Here is a 17444-nt window from a genome sequence, read left to right on the forward strand (position 1 = left end):
AAGCGTGAGTGTGAAGGAGCAGTGGAGATGAAGCATCATGAACTGACCACAGCCCCTATTCCCTGGTCCCCTGGGCCACTCAGGGGGAGGAGGTGCAAGAGGGTGGGTGGGAGGAAGGTGTTTTTGGTTTTTCTCCTTTGTTTCTCACTTCTCTAGTTTGTTAGTAAAAGGCAATAAATCTTACTGTCTTCCTACTCTGAGTCTGTTTTGCCCATCACAATAATTGTTGAGAGATCTCTGTCTTTATCTCAACTCTTGAGCACTTTGCATCGTATATTTCTCCTTTAATTGTATTTTTCCTTTGAGGAGGGGGAGTGAGAGAGCAGTTGTGGTGGAACTGGGCTGCCCACCTGAGTAAAACCACCACACAGGGCTGAGGATGAAGCAGATTTTAGCCCCTAAAACAGCCCAGGTTTAACATGACAAGGGAGTAACCTGGACTTCCTCAAAGGGCCCTTCATGTTACCCAAAACAAAGAGATTGGGTTGGAGTTGCATTCATCCAGGCTAGCAGGGGAGAAATATTTAACTTGTAGCACAGACTGTGGCCTGCATATAGGTGGCCCTTCCTATCCCTGGGATGGAGAAATAAAATAGGTTGGAGTAGATTCCAGTTTTGGGGTGGATGACCAAGCTTTGAATGTGCCTGCTCAGTCACTGCAAAGGAGCCAGGTAATGACATACTTATTTCCTTTGTTTGCATGATTTATTGCATTTCAGGGGGACGCAGTGAATAAGGGCTATTTTATTAGTAGCTATTACTTTTTCTTTAAAAAGAGAAGTGCTATTAAAAACAAACAAAAAGGATTGATAAGCTAAAATAAAAAAGAAATCAGGATGCAAAAGAAAAAGACCATAAATCTGCTTATAGCAGTAAGAGCTTGAATGGCTGTCTGTCTGAAGTGGGAAGACTAATGTTGTTGATATTTCAATCTAAAGAAAGCCACAGGCTTAAAATTGGACTGAGCGGCAGCATTATGAGTGAAACTGTTATAGAAATTGAAGCAGTAAGGTCAGAATATGCAGCTGGTGGAAAAATGAGCTGAGGACAAGTCAGGGTGGATGGCACACCCAGAGGAAAAACAGGGGAGGAACAAATAAAAAAAAAAAAAGGTGAGAAGTGAGAGGAGAGATAAGGTAAACTTGACTGTGTTTGGTTTTTGTTTTGTTTTATTTTTGACTAACAAAGCTGACACAAAGTGAATTGTGTGGGCTCAGCTGCTCAGTGTCTGCTCCTGCACAAGGAAACAAGTCTTTAGGGAGTTAGGGTGATTGACAGGATGCATGGGAGAGTAATTCAGTGCTGGGTATCTCTGCAAACCAGGGACAGGAAAAAGAAAATAAAAAATAAGACAAGAAAATTAAAATGTTTCTGTGATACCAGTTTGAGGTGGTTTAGGATTCACCACGACTGTAGCATAAACGCTCACCCTGTCAAAAAGCTGACTGCAGCCTCAGCTTCTCAGAAATACTTAGAACATGCCTAATGCATTTCATTGCTGGGCAGAGAGTTATCTTGGAATAAGATCTTAGGCCAGGGATGATATTCACATTCTTAATTCACATTTAGAGTGAATTAACCCTAAAGAGAGGGTTACTTCACGCTGGATCCAGCCGGACACTGACTACAACTTGCAATAACGTTACCTCTGGAAGAAAAGCAAAAGTGAAAGTAGTAGTGCAGCACAAGCACAGCCTGCAGTTCTCTGTCTCAGCACACAGAAAGCAAGTGTTAGATTAACTGCCGTTTAATTGAGAATTATTTCACAGTGCATTGTTAATCTGTTCATAATTTATGGTCTCTTTTTGCATTTATGAGTTCCTTTGTGTACTTCAGGACCGCAGGTGATGTTCTCCAGCAGGTTCTGCAGTACCCATTACCCAGCACCTAAGGCATTTCATTAGCATTTAAACAAGACTTAAGTGCCTGAGTAATTTTGAGATAGGCTGCATCTGCGTGGCTAGATGACTACTGCATTTAATTAATTTCCAGACTTCTTCCTTCCTCATTCAGGGGGGAAAAATGCAAGCTCTGTCTGAAACACGGCAGCAGTAGGAAGAACAGGCAGGCCATGGTTCTGGCTGCTGCTGAGGTTTGTCCTCCACTCGCTATCTCTCCTTTCACCATTCATCCCTAATGAAAAGCTTTCTCAAAGAGGAGAACATTTGAAAGCAGACCAAGAATGATGGGGTCTCAAACAGCCTCTGGAGGGTGCGAGGGAAAATAGGCTCATTTGTCACAAGTGGATCAGGCTATGTAGAAGTGGTGATAGCCCCAAAGACCATCAGCTGGGAGCAATGCTGGCCAGGATGTGATGGTGGCCAGGATGTGGTGGATGGGCACAACACAAGATGGGCAAGGTGGCACTAAGGATGCCCACCAGCCAAAGCCTCCCTGTGAGTTCCTCTTCAGTCCTGCTGAGTTAGTCCTGAGATGGCCTGTCCCCACCTAGCTCGGGCAAGTGATTCATCTACAAATAAAAGCCACAGGCTTTTGGAGAAATGAAGTGGAAAAGGATAGTTTTTGTTGATGTGGCTAGCTGGTAGCCCAGGATAAGTGCAAAACTTTGTGCTATGTGCTCCGGTGAGCTGTGAGCAGCTTGCTGCCCAGCCGGCTGGCACAGGGACATGCTGACCTTGGAGGCACCACGTGGGTCACACTGGGGAGCAGGGTCCTGGAGCTTTTTCTCCTCTAATAAGTGAAACAGCATGACGGTGACCTAAGGTCCTTGTGACACAATGAAAAATCCCTGGGATGGGGAATTTTTACCTCTGTGAATTAAAGTCATGTGAGAGAGTCTGTGTGTGTGTGTAATGGGGATTTTCAGTTTTGCCTGATTAAAGACATTTTTAATGTGAACAAAGCAGGGTAAGGAGGACAGATTGCCAGAAGAGTTGTTCTGGTATATTAGTCTGGGTCTTGGATGCTTTTATTGTTGAGATGTGGTGTGAGGGGCAGGCACTTGGCTCAGTCAGGACAGCTAAGGGGGTGCGCGGCTCCCCGCGACAACATTAAAACCTCTCTATTAAAGCTCACAAAACTAAGACTAGGAGGATGAGGGACAGTGCCACCCTATTCTTAAACAAGGACAGATAGGCTGGGCGGGATCATGGTAAAGAATTGTGTTGCATTGGCTGTGATAAACTCAGATTTAAACCTTTCTTCTGCACTCTTTCTCCACAGCAAATCTATGCTTGAAGAGCAGATTGAAATTATTGCAGTTATGGTGCTGCTGCTAACGAGATGCCTGTCTCTTTCCCAACCACTTTCATTTGTAATCACTTTTAATGAATGGGAAACAGAGAAGGGAGGGAACCTCAAGCCTCCCTCAGCTGTGAGACACAGCTGAACCTGCAGTGTTATCGCTGATGCATCTTCGCCCTGCTTCTTCCCACTGCAAAACATCAGCCAGCAGGTCAGTAAAGCACTGCAGCATGCTGCTTGGCCTGCCTCTGACCAAACGAGGCTGTGGGTTGTCAGTCTGAAAGTCTTTGTGATAAATAACTATTCTGCTGGCAGGCAAGCCCATGGCATAACTCTTTTCATAATCTGATCAAGCTTCATCTTAAAACCAGTTTGATTCCTTGCACCCACTCCTACAGAAACCTCCCTTTCCTCCTTATTGATTCCTAAGTGAATTTATTCGTGGTCACTTTATACCCAAGTGTTCTCGTGCCAGCATTGTCTTTTGGTTAAGCACTTCTCCTGCCTCACTGCTGTTCTCAGCTTTGATGTACTTTGGGAGGCGCTTATATCCCTGTTATATTACTCCGTTGAAAATAAAGCAAAGTTTTGCCCTTTTTGGAGAAATTTCCCTGTAAGACAGCTGTGGCAGTCTACACATACGGTGCCTGTTGTGTGCTGGGGGGGACACTTTTGGGGATGGCAATGTGCAGAGACCCAACACCCTTTCGTTAGCCCTTGCATTTCACAGGTGTGCCTGTAGATGTGCGCAAGGTAAAATAAGAAAAAAAAATAAAGAAAACAAACATAAAAAGCGCATTTCCCTATTCAAAAATGGTTATTATTTATAATTAATAATAATAATGAACTCCAGGGCCGCCCGGCAGCGGTGCATTTGAGGATTTCCAGCTCCGCGCCCGGCTCCGGGCGCGCCCCGCCCCTGCTCCCGTCCCTGCCGTGCTGAGCCCAGCCGAGCCAAGCCGTGCTGAGCCAAACCGAGCCGAGCCGTGCCGGGGGAGGAGCAGCAGCAGACGGAAGTGCAAACAAGAGCGGGGGGACGGAGCCGCCGCCTGGCAGACGCCGCGGGTGTCCTCTCCGCTCCGCGCCCTGCAGGCACCGGGTGGTGAGCGAGAGGCGAAGGGGCGAGGAGGAAGAAGAGGAGGAGGAGCGGTAGAGCCGGCAGGTTGGGCGGTGGGTTTGAAACTCTGCGGGGCTTCTCGTAGCTTAATTTCACCGTGGGCTGTAATGTTACCGTGGTCCCGAGTGGGGTTGGAGGGGCGTCCCGTGTCTATGCGGATACGGGGTGCCGCTGGGTCGCTTGCCCCGGGGACGGGCCGCCTGGCTCGGCTCGGCTTGGCACGGCTCGGCACGGGGCTCAGGAGCTGCTGGAGGCAGTCTCAGAGAGATAGCCGGGAATTGGGGTCCGTGCCGGCTCTGCGTTTTGAAGTTCCCCCCCCCCCCCCCCCCCCCCCCCCCCGCCGTGGCCCGAGTTAGCGAGAGTTTGATAAAATAGGCGCAAGTTGCACAATTTCGCCCTTGGCTGCTCGGTTGTGCAAGGCGGGGTTGGTGGGTTGTAGCGCTTTCTCGTAGGCGCTGCCTTGGCGTGGTGTAAGAAGTGCGTGGCATTAAATTTGGGGGGGGTCCTTCGGGGTCTGCCGCTCCTTCCTGCTCAGTTTGTAAGGCTGGAGGTGCGGGCACGGCAGAATCGAGGGGTGAGAAAGGAAAGGTGAGGGATGCTGAGAGCCGTGCTCAGCGTTTCAGCCAGCAGTCTCTTCCCAACTCTGTTTGCTTTGAACGGGGAGGAAAAAACCCTGTGTCCTTTCCTAATGTGACTTAACCTTTTCCTAATGGTGTTACTGTAACTAGCTGTTACACTTTGAAGGCTTGTGCAGCTTTTTTTCCCCCCAGTTTGGGCTGCTAGGTAAAGCCTTCTGCTTCTGGCACATGTGCCGCTTGCTAGATGTGGCTGTGGTTTGTGGTGACCTGTCACCAGGGTGGACCTCATTCAGAGGGAACGAAAGGCGTTGCTACTTTCCTACAGAAAGAAGCCTGTGACTAATTGAAATCCTCTTTTCAGGAGGAGTTAGAGTTGTAGCTCTTGCTTCAGTGCTGAGGGAGAGACCCAGCTCGCACTCAGTGGAGGCTTTCTCTTTCCTTTCTCCTCTCCAGCTGCAGGAAGGGTCAGGGTGTGCGCTCCCCTCTATATACACCGGTGCCTGCTGAGGCATTTCGGGGTGTGCTGAGACAGCTCATGGGGCCAGAGCTGCCCAGGTAGCTCAGCTTCTGCTTCCTCAGAGCTATCTCCTTGTCCCATCTCAGGCCAGCAGCTGTGCTTGGCTTATTTGAATGGCTGTCAGCGTGAGCGTGGCTGCAAGCTCTGCTGTCAGACTTAGAAATTATGATTTAGAGCAGCAGGTCTCTGTGGTTCTGTGGGGTGAACCCAGAAACATGTGCTACCGACACCTCTTGGGGAGTGACTTTAAATGTCCTTCTGTGCATCTACATGGCTGCGGTGGCACCTCGGGCAGCCGACGAGGCTGGGCTGCATTTTCAAAATCTACTGCCTCAAAAAGAAAAAAATAAAATAAAATCTTTCACCTGTGTGTGAAGAGGTCACACTCAGCTTGGTGGGTCTGCAGCCTGCTTTCTTCAGTTTGACTGGGGTGCCACCTTAAATGTCAATGCACAAGCCTGGAATCCGGCTGTGCTACGGTGTAGGCTTACACCCGCGCACGCTGGTGTGTACTTTGCCTCGCTTCAACCATACAAAAATAGATGGGATCCACTACCTAAGATGTCATTGTAATGTTACTTATCTGAGGTGAAACTGAAGCCCTTATCTCTGACTCTGAGTGGCAATTAAGTGCAGAGGTTGCCTTTTAAAGGTAATTTGTTGCCCGCATTTGTGCGGAGGGGAGGGAGATACTTGGGCTTTGCTTTGTGTTTTTTTTTTTTTTTCTTCCCCGGCATTAAGATGCAGCTGTGAGTATTTTAACTTTGCTAAATGTGAGTCTTGTTGTTAACATGTGTTTCATCTGTAGCATTGTTATACCAATATAAAGTTACGCTGTAAAAACAAAGTCAGGGTTTTTATTTTCTTCTGATTAACCTCAAAGTTGTGACATTTTGACATCGTTTTAAAGCTGTCAGACCATAATGTGTTTAGAAACAAGTTCTGAGCTGATGACATTTCAGCATGTGGTACTTATTTTGTTAGAAATGAATGTGTCGGTGCTGGGAGTTTCTTCTGTACTTGGATTTAATGGATATTATCAATTCATGCTTGTCCCAACATTGAGGTTTGCCCCCCCTCCCCTCAATATTCTGTTAGTAAGAAGTACTTGTCAAATGTTTATGTGCCTCTCTTGAGATCCAAGTTCTTTAGCACCAGAGATCTTAAGTCTTAAGCCCGTGTGAACAGCTCCTTATGCTTCTTCCTAAGCTATTAAGGACAACAGTGTATGAGGAATAAAAGTATAAGTAATGACAGACCTGGAATGAATTTTTGGCTGTTCTTATTGTATGGAAATAAAGATGTTAAAATGGTAGATGGTGACTTTTATATTTATTTTCTTTAAATTAAAAGCATAATCCTCTTCCACAGGCATCGATTCTTTGGCTTGGATCCTTGAACACTGAACACCATGAGCAACTATACCGTGTCTCTTGTCGGCCCGGCTCCTTGGGGCTTCAGGCTCCAAGGTGGCAAGGATTTCAACATGCCCCTGTCCATCTCTCGGGTGAGTGCATTTACCTCTCTGCTTGTGTGCAGTTGTCTGTTATGCTGTGGTCTGCCTGCAGCCTTCAGACTGCAGAGCCATGAATTACGGGTGCTGGGCTCAACTTGCCCCATGGCACAGAGGGGCTGTTTGCCGGTGGGGACAAAGCTGGTAAAATACGACTTCTGCGTAGTTTGAAGGCTCCAAGGAAACTGTACGTTTTCATCAGAGATGGCTGTTTTATCCACATTCTTATTTGTGCAATGAAGCAAACAGAAAGCACCCTTGATTTCCCCTCCCTGCGCACCCTCAGAGAACAGCAATGGGAGGCTGGCAGGAAACGGGCTGTTTTCTGCGTGGGGCTGAGCCTGTGCAGTTCACATGGGAGGCAGCAGAGAAAAAACGCTTATGCTCCCATTGTTTATTCAGCCCTTAACAGTTAGAGAATCTTCTGGTGTCTGTTCTAGCAAATCCCACTATTTGCAATAAAAAGGCACTTAAATGACAGAATTTACAAATAGCGACTCATCAGCATGTGCATGGGTGAACATCCAACTTTCTCATGACTTTTTTTTTAATGGAGTATGTGCTCTTAACTGATATTCACAGGAACGTTTATGGAGTACGTGCTCTTAACTGATATTCAAAGGATTTAAGGAACTAAGTCAAAACAATTGTGATCTTTGTACCCAGGTGCTGTCTAACTGGTTTCCTACTTTTAAAACTGTTCTCAGTGAAGAATTTTCTTTACATGTGGGCTGAGTTTCAAAATCTTCCTCAGACAACTGAAACACTTTATGTGTATCATATAGGAACAGAATTTGCATCATAAAATTGATGCAAATAAAATTGATGCAATTGGAAATTTGTGGGTGAACAAAACTGGCTCCTCATGGTTCTTGACCCTAGCACCTTTAAACTGTGATTTGTGCTGTGGAAGTGTTTATGTATAAATGACAACTTCTCTGTCAGGAGCTTGCCTCCCCCTCCTGCATATTCTTGCAGTTTAGTGACAAAGATGAATTATTTTTTACACCTGTTGGGACTGCAGAATTGATACTGCACTGGGAGAGGGAGCAGGTTTCTATTTGGGTTTATGCATCATGGCAATATTTTTAGCTAATCTCAACTAGTGATTCAGAGCCTGCCAGTTCATTTAGGCATGGCTAATCTTAGTTACCTGTGGATTATGCTGGTGAAATTAAAATACGGTTTGATTCTGAAGAAATATTTATTAATTAGCCTAGATGAGTATTTTATCACATTAATTGAATGTGCTGTGTGCTGATTGAAGGAAGCAGCTTAAATAGTTATGTATAAAAGCCTGAGTTATGGAACTCCCTACTGATAAGTGTCCGTGCCCACACGAGCGGAGCATAAGGAAAGGTGGGGACCAGGGTGGCTAGAAGGCTCTGACAGTACATGCGGAGGGGAAGCACAATATCCCATTCACATGGTGTAGCTCGGCTCTGCTCCACGGCTGAGCCATCTCTTTTTATTTGAAGTTAATATTGTGCAGATATTGGACTGCCTGGTGCTTTTTTTATGTTTTAAACCTTTGGATCAAAAAAGTACTTAGTTCTAGTAAGCCAATCCGGCTTTGGCTCGATAGCTGGAAGAATTCAGTGCTGTGTTCCTGGTATGCTGGAACAGCCTGTACCATTCACCCCCCCCACACCCTTTCTTTTCCTGATGAAGCATAAATGCCTTCCTGCATCTGAAGACTGCTAATTAAATTATTTTAGCAAAACAGTAATGAGACAGCAGAATTATGTTCTTTGGCAAGGAGGACCTCTTCCCCCTCCCCTTCAGTTTGTGCTCTGGATGCTGAGGACGATTCTGGCTGCTTTGCTGAGGGCTAATTTCCTGCTTTAGTTTAGTTTCAGCTCCTTGAAATTAAGTTCAAATAAAGTACAGTTTACAAAGCACAGAAAATGCACTGTTTTCCAATGCTGTTTATCTGAAAAGCTCGTCTTTTATTACTAATAATTTGAACAAATTAAGATCTCATATGTTTCCTGGAGAAAGTTTTCAGTAAGCCATTAGGCAGTGCATGGAATGTCATTTCAATGGGAGTATTTGTTGTTGCCTCTGTGTGGTAAAGTCAGTCTGTTTTGTGTTCTCCAGTTGAAATTTTTAGTGTCAGTTAGTGTTACAGTATAATAGGCTAATGTTACTGCAGGGGTAGCAATAACACTTTAACACTTGCATGTTATATACTCATTGCAACGTCATAAGCAATAGCATGGGTTTAGTGCCTCAGAATTGCTACAAATACAGCTGCACACATCTCATGGTATATAATGTATGCAATGTTGGGAATATCCTTATAGGTAATGGAAGAAATCAATGCATGCAATATCTGTGGTTACATATACTCTTATAAGGCTGGACTTCAGCTGGGTGGCTCCTTGGGAAGGGACTTGTTGAGCCCTACTGAGTGCCATTACATGGGTCAGAAATCCAAAGGCATGAAGGTGTGTTGGGAGAGGTTTGGGGTGGGGTTGTGGTCAGGGTGTGGAGCAGGGGTATGGCTCTCGCAAAAGAGTCCTCAGTGGGGAGGAAGCTGCTCTGAGAGTAAAACAATTTGTTCTTTACCGTTCAACCAGGAACAAAAAGTAGGCTGAGGTGGTAGATCTCCATCTTTTTATTATCAGCAAACTGTTGAAGTGGCTCAAGTCACCACATGCAGCTGTACTGTGGGGCTTCCAGGTTCTGCAGTGGTACTCACGTAATGAGAGATTGCAAACTGTGGCTAGTTAACCCCTAGTGCAGGAAGTAGAAGTTACTGCAGCTGACATATGCAAGCTTACGTTATTGAGTTGCTATCTTCACACGTTCCTGTGGCATTTTATATTAATTGAGGGAACAAGGAGAACAGTTGTTTCTTTAAGACCCATGTTGTAATGCAAAACTGAAAGATGGAAGCCTAGAGTAAATAAGAACAAATTATTGTTAAAAATTACTCTGAAGTTAACAGTGTTCTGGTGGTTGTAAAGTAGTTATTGTAGGAAATAATTAGTTCTATGGTAGAAAAAGCTTAACGTCTGTCCATCAATGTGTAATATATGCAGTCATGAAATGACACATACTATCATGCAACTTACCTTTGTATGAATTAATTGATCACTTCTGAATCAACACAGAATGCTAAAAAGGCAGTTAATTATTTAACACCTCCATCTCAAGCTTCAGTTACCAGTCTCTGGTAGGTTTCTGGGACTGGAGGAAATGTCCCAACACTTGGGTGTTAGCTCCACCATGAGAATTACATCATAGACCCTCCTTATTTCTCAACTTTTTCCATGCAAAATTTGTTTATTCCCAAGTTGGAGGATGTTCTGCTAAATACCAGCTGGACCAAAAAAGTTGATCCAGACCAAAATAATTGAAATGGGATTATTTTATTTTTAGTCATTATTACCAGTAATGAGGGATCTGCTGTTGCTGATATCTGTGGTCTTCGATAAATCTTAGTGATGTTTGTGATATGTCCAGTTGGACATATTCATTTCTTTAGACTTTGCATTAATGTTACTTTTACTCTGGGGACAGTTGGTTAGTTCTAAACGGTGAATTAACATAACCAGAATAAACTCAGTAAGCATGAATGTAGGATTGCAATTGCCAAAACTTCTGTCTTCTGCACAATTAATTGAATTGTGCTTGGTATTGGTTGTTTATTCATTATGTTGAGATGACCTGAGAGGTATTTAGGTATTTGTTCTAAATGTATGCTTGAGACCCTATTTTGATATGCTACAAACATTTCAAGTCTTGTGGTGAAGTCTGTAAACGTTGCTTATCTCAGTTTTATGGCAGCATTTACTACCAAGAAACAAGGAAATACTGAAGCGAAATTATAGTAACATAGTCTGTGTGGTATACACCCTCCTAACTAAAGCAAATGTATTTGACAATTATGTGTACTTTAGTTACTTTTTTTGTTCAGTCTTGGTGGTAGCTTTAGCCACCTTCCTTCAGATGTTTCTTGATTTGCCTCTCCCACTTTGTAAGAATTTGGTGAAATATGGTGGTCTTGAAATGTTTTACCTGACAGCTCTGTTTTTCTACCTGCAACTTTCTTCATTGTACTTTCGTCACCTTCCCCGCCCTTCATTTTCTTCCTTCTTTGTCAGTCATTTTACTGCTCCTGAAACCCTCATAGAAATAGCTTCTTGATTCTGCGTTCTTTCGTTCTTTCTTTCTTTCTTTTTCTTTTTTTTTTTTTTTTTTTTGTGTTCCAAGTGTATTTTTCTGTGCATTGTTGCAAGGTCATGGCTGATGAGAGACTCATGATAAAGAATTTGTCAGCATGCAGCCCAGCCAGGGAGTGGGTAGAAAAGCAGCCCACCTTGGGATAAAGTAGGGAATGAACATGCAGCACATCAGCTGCTCAGTGTACGTCCCACGTGAGCATGGTGTAACTCTTCATGAGGGTGATCATTGCTGATGTCTTCTTTTCACTCCCACTTTTCCATCCTTCCCTCCCAGGTCCCAGCAAGTTGTCCGTGTGGATCAAGCGTATATATGACACTTGCACGCTTTTTGTTTATGCAGAAATTTGGTCTTTCTAATGTTTGGAAGCAGCTGTTCAAAGATATTTACATCTTTGATAATAACATTAATGAGAATCAAGTAAAATGATGTTTTGAATGGACCCATGGTATGTGAGCTTTGACTGATTAGAGTTTGGCTGGGCCTCCTTCCCTTTGGTTTGCATGATTTTTTTATTAAGCCATGTGTCATTCCTAGTAAAATCAAGTTTTGTGTCTGTATAAAGTAAATTATTACAGTGGGGGACTTGGGAAACGGTCTTTCAAGCAAGCATGTGAAATAGGAGAGAAACATTAGAACAACTGCTGGCCTGGCCAGTGATGATTGTGTCGGTAACTTTATGCTCCATCCTGGAAACTACAGCAAGCTACTAACTAAGCCCTAACTGGCAGCTGCTGGCATTGCTGCACTGGTGTGAGACGCTACTGAGTGGTGATGGTTTCCACAAAATACAACTTCAGATGTTTTCCATTACCGTAACTTGCATTGCTCTGGTTTTCTGGTAGACTTATTTTACACAATACGCCTTTTAAAATACACATTTTCTTATGTACGACCAGTGAAATGAGAGCGGCAGAGTAAGAGTGTTGTGCCCACCCTGGAAAGCATGTCAAGCTGGGAGGTAGGGTAAGAGATGCGGGTAAAAAATGGTCAGTTGGCTTCTCCTAAAATTCACAAAGGGTATTAGGTCATGAAAGATACTTTACGTGAATTGTAGAGAGGCTCATGGAGTAGGAGTGGAGTACAAAGGGCTTCTTTTTAAATGTAAGAAGCCATCACAGCTATCTAGAAGGTAAATACCCAGGCAGACAATGCGTTCATCTGAAGCTTTTGGACTTTGCTAGGGCATTTTTATTAGTGGGCATAAAGCAATGGATAGTAAGACTTTTTTTTTTTTTATATAATTTCTTTTTGGGGTAATTTTATTGCAGCTTAGGAAACATTTCAAAAGAAAATACTGCCATATGACAGATTAGAAGTGTTTCAGAAATTGAGTTCGATATATCCCAAATGAGATTAAGAAGATTAATGTTAAAAAAATTATCTTGTTTTAGGTCTCTGTCTTGTCTCTCTTTTTTTCTCTTATGGTTTAAAGTTTTTTCTTAGCAACAATGAAAGCTGCATTATAACAATCCTTTTGAAAATGGAAATAATGTGATTCCAAGAACTGGGACTTTAAAGAAAAGTGTCAATATTCCGAAGTATTTAGCAAAATTTTTAAGTATTATACCAGAGTAGGAACTGCTAAAACCAGAACGTTGTAAGAACTGAAAATATCTACTTATACAGGCACCCTTTGAGCTGCCAGAAAGATGAAGGTTAACTTCAGGGCTTTTTCTTCTTTTTATGCTCTGTGTAAAAGTTGTATTTAGTCTTCAGTTGACTTTTTTTTTTTTTTTTTTTTTTTTTTTTAAGTGAAGTCCCAGAGAATTATCCTGTTCAGTTTCTTCTGTCCTTAGAAATGAGCTTTGGATTTACCTATGTGTGGGCTGTGTTTCTCAGCAGGAGTGCTTCCTGGCACCAGCTGGGGGGGACCTGCAGAGGTCACAGCAGTTACCTCTACACAACAGGAACAGCTGGTCCTGCTCCTAGGGCAAAAAAATCTGTGTTTTACAGGAAATTATAAAATGGATGGGATTAGCCGACCAATAAGGCAAGAAGTGTTATTCTTTTCTGTTTAATTCTGTTCACGAGATGTGGTTTACTGAAAAAATACTGAGAATGACAAATGAGCTACCAGGGCCAGTTTTCATCCTCTCTGCACTGAGTCCCAAAGGAATAGAGTTGTGTGGTTTTGTATTGTTTTCCTTTGAGAAAGAAGTGGAATATGGACAATAATAAAGCTCCCTGCTACACAAATGGTTTAAAATGAGTGAGTTTTCTGAAGGTCCTAGGTGCACAGAGTAGTGTTTCAGGGTTTGCAGAACTGCCTGCAAGCAGCATCTTCCTTCAGAGAGCTCCTCAGTTTAACTTGAAGGTGGGAAGAGAGATCATTTTCTACGGCCGTAATTTACCAGTTGTCTCCTTTTCCACTGCTATTCAACCTCCTTGTTTTGAAAATTGGAAAAAGGGCTGTTTTTTCCCAGACCATTTGTTTTCCTTCTCTTGCTATGCAGTTCAAAACAAGACAGAGCACCCCTGAAAGGGAGGTCAAAGCAGAAGGGAGGCCGTGGGAGGCAGAAGGAAAGTGTCTGCATCTCATCTGTTCATAGTCTTATTTGCCAGAAAACCTCCTCAGACCTAATAGGAAGTAAATTTATTCAAAATAGTTCCTTTGCTGATGTCATTTGCCTGAAAATTGAAGCTGGCTGTTGTTGGTTCTTCACATACACTCCAATACATGTTTGTGGCTAAGGGATATCTGATATGTCAACATTTTCTTTTTACATTAAAGGCTGCTGGTAACGTTTTTCCCTTGTAAGTGACAGTTTAGCTTGTATTCCTCATACTGTAACTAAATATTTTAGATGGTAAAACTATAGGTTTTGTTTGCAGTGTCTGCTTCTCAAAGACAGATGCAGAAAAAATTTAACTCTGATTAGAAAGTAAGAGCAGATGCAAAATAGGCAGGCTTTCCAGAGCCCCAAAAGGTAGGACCACTTATTGAATAGTAACTGAAAATAAAAAAAATAAATTAGGCTTGTTTTCTTGTGAGTATCTGACCCTGGAGGCCTGACAATTTCTACTTCCCCACCACTTGGAGCTGCTATTTTTAGTGTAACTGTTTTTCTCATTATTCATTGGCCGATGGCTATCAGAAGGCATTGTGAGAAGAGACATGGTGGTGAAAGATTTGTTTGTTTGGTTTTTGGTATGGAGCCAGGAGATAACATTGTTGGCTTTTTGCGTTTGTTTTGACTTTTTAAGAATAGATTTTATATGTTATCAACGTAAGGGAAAGTGCGAGAGAAAACTGTCTCTCCTGTGCCTGAAGCAGTGGAAATACAGGGAGGTCAATATTCCTCCTGCCAGTGGTCCAGAAGGGAGGGGAAAAATGGGGCTGAAATTTGTTTGAATTAATATGAGGAAAGGAAGGCCTCTGTTAAAAACACAGAGGTACTGGGATAAAGAAACCATTCCTGCACAAGGGATATTCCCACCTTCTTTTTCCGTTTCTGTGCTCCATCAGTCACTCACCTTTCGGTGTTGTCAGTTAATGGGATTGGGTCCACCCTGCAGTGGCATTTTGTCTTCTGTCACTTACAGGCACCAGTGCAGTTCCACCGTATAGTCTCTCATGTACAGAGAACAGCATGTTGTAAACTGAAGACCATAATGTATACCCTCAAAGCAGTTGTATAAGTGCTGCACCAGTGGAATACATTCAGTAGTTTCGGTATAAAGTATGGCCAGTAGGCGTGAAGTATGTAGATTTCTGCTGTTGATCCATTATTTTTACTTCATAGGGAAAATGACAATCTTCAGTGTTTTATAATCAAGAAAAGATAGAGTGAAATTAATGATTCTGTGACACCTGGATGACTGTTCTGCATACTTTTATTCCCTGCCAAACTTCATGATGCATCAAGTGTTGAGCTTCCACTGAAAATAAAAAGGTGCTATCCAGTCCTAAAGAGATTGGTTTTTGTTTTAAAGCAGGCAAGAAATTTCTCAGTTGAATAAACCATATTGTTTTATAAAAATATAGAATATTATTATAACTTATTCAGAGTTAGATTATTGCCCAAGAAACTCCTGCTTAGACAGTTCAGCACAAGTAAAAGCAAGACTAAAATAGTATCTCATAGTTGAATGTATTAGAATGGAGCTCTAGCAGTTGCTGCCAGCTCTGCGTGTGACGGAGTTCTAAAGTAAAATGTAATACCTTGTGTGAAGTTCCATAGGCTAAAAAGCTGATATTGCCAGGTTCTTAGTAGTCCTGTTGGAAAGGTCAAACGATTTGCCTGTTAACTGGATGTGAAAGAAGTTTGGCTTACCCTGGTCTGTATTAAGCATGGCATCTGATTCTTTCTCTAGCAAGTGGTTGAGTGATGTCAAGTACTTATAATAGGAAGACATCAGAAATTTATTTTGTGTTAATTGTTTCATGGTTCTCTTGAAGGCTTATGAATGTTGACTGAGGTGCAAAACCTAGGTTAATGGTGAGTGTATCAGTTTCAGGAGGGTAAAATTCCCTGTCAAGCTTCTGTGTTTATGAACTAATGGGATCAGCTGCAGATACCCTTACACCTAAAACTTATTGAATTCGCAGAGCAAATGATAAAAATGCTTATGTTAAGTGTGGTGTTGTATTGGTAGCAATAGCATTTGGGATTTAAAAAAAATTCCATGAACAAAAACAAAACTAACTTAGCATGAAGAATGCAGACATAAATACAGATATCTTTGGTGATTAAAAATTATTATCTTGCCTCACTGGAAGTTCCATTTGTGAAACACCTTTGTTCTGAACCTTTACGAAGAAAAACTACCTTTGCTGTGTGGGTGATCCCTCTTCCAGACAGCATGGCATAATGGCTTAATCTACAAGTGAAATCTGTAGTATGCCTGCAAATGCTTTTCCTTTCTAACGTACATCTTATGCATGACAAGTCAGGTGTAGTTCAGAGTCCAATGTAGCTAGCTTTCGTTTCACATGAAGGCCAAAATGTTTTGTGGTTTGTTTATTTTTTGAGGGGAAAGAGGGGAGGCATCTCTTTGCAGTCCTAGGCTTAGCTTGACACTGTAAAAGACATGAAGAGGTAGGCTACTGTAATTGCTGGGAAGGTTTGTTTCTACCAATTTGTTGATGTATCTAAACAATTCCTTCTGCAGTGCTCTGTATTTTTACTTATTGCATTTTTTTTTTTTTTTTTTTTGAAGACCAGTGGAGAAGCTCTGTAAACCAGAGAGATTGTGGCAGTTGGGTTCAGCTTACATTTATTAGAGGAGAGGAGGAACTGAAAGCTTGTAAACCTTTAAACATCAAAGGCATCTTGGTAGAGTAGATAATATTGCTTCCTTTTGGCTATCTGCAGCTCTCATCAAATCTCAGTGTTCTCCCTCCATGCTGCAGAAGAGTGCTCTCTACATAGTGCTTAAGGTGGCTTGCTACCAATTTTTCCAGAATGAAAAGGCCTCTCCAGAAATACATATTTTGGCAAGCAGAGGACATTCAACCCTCAAGGGATAGCATACAAGTTCTTTCTGAGGGACTTGTCTGGATTAATGGCTCATAATGTAGATAGTGATCAGGGGACACAATCAACTTTGCAAAGGAAGCAGTAGTGGTTGGGGAGCAGTCAACATTGCATCCTATCTGGCAACCTGAGTTCCTATCCTTTTCATTTTTTTTTTTCAGATGCTGCATAAACTACCTTTGCACACAGATATGAAGAGGGAGGAGGAACATAACAAAAGTGGAAAAAAACGTTGGCAGCTCATTTATGAGCTCATGTAATACTTAACACACTCCCTACATGAGAACTGGCCCCCACCCTTCTGCTGGTGGTATTCGCTGGCTGTGTAGAGGGTTGTCAGGGAAAATCTGTGCCTGTATCTCCATGCGAAGGTTCAAAGCCAACTCCGTGGACCAAGCTCAACTCCATCAGTGCCCTAAACAGGAACAGTAGGTGGGACTGGTGCAGTGGAAGCTTGGTTAGCCTAGCAGGCCCGAGGCAGGTGTCTGGGACAATACTGTCTGGAAGCGCAGAAGCCAGGCTTGCTAGGACATGTCTGTCGGTGTACTAAGCTGTGAAAACTGCCACCGAATGCTTATTAAATTACAACTTTTGTCAGCTATGGATGCAGTCTATTCTTTCTCCTTTCCAGCTGTCTCATTTTGGCAGCTGGCTGTAAGCAAAAGTCATTGTAGTAGGGATTTATATGAATCTACTTTGAGAGCATATTCAATTTGTAAATGAAATTATTTTGCTGTTGTGCAGATTGTGTGTAATTTTGTTAATGCAGAGTGTTTTTGCAGCACCAAGGCTTGGGTCCTTGAGTACCAGTGTAATTTTAGGCATGCAGGCTGTGTCTGCAAGG

At 42.8% G+C, this 17444-nt stretch overlaps 1 protein-coding gene across 20 annotated transcripts in view; it reads left to right on the plus strand.

Moving 5' to 3' along the window:
- Positions 1–4176: 4176 nt before the first annotated feature.
- Positions 4177–17444, plus strand: part of PDLIM5 (PDZ and LIM domain 5) — a 130719-nt gene continuing 117451 nt past the window's right edge. For 16 of the 20 annotated variants that reach the window (XM_084518547.1, XM_084518549.1, XM_084518533.1 and 13 more), the window contains exons 1-2: positions 4177–4374; positions 6788–6923. In XM_084518547.1, the coding sequence (XP_084374673.1) occupies positions 6828–6923 (96 nt within the window). In that variant the 5' untranslated portion in view covers positions 4177–4374; positions 6788–6827. Of the gene's footprint in view, positions 4375–6046; positions 6069–6787; positions 6924–17444 lie in introns of those variants that run through there. The other 4 variants (XM_084518544.1, XM_084518535.1, XM_084518543.1 and 1 more) reach the window with 4 other exon arrangements.

This window comes from Aythya ferina, assembly GCF_964211825.1.
Source record: "Aythya ferina genome assembly, chromosome: 4".
Classification (NCBI taxonomy): domain Eukaryota; kingdom Metazoa; phylum Chordata; class Aves; order Anseriformes; family Anatidae; genus Aythya; species Aythya ferina.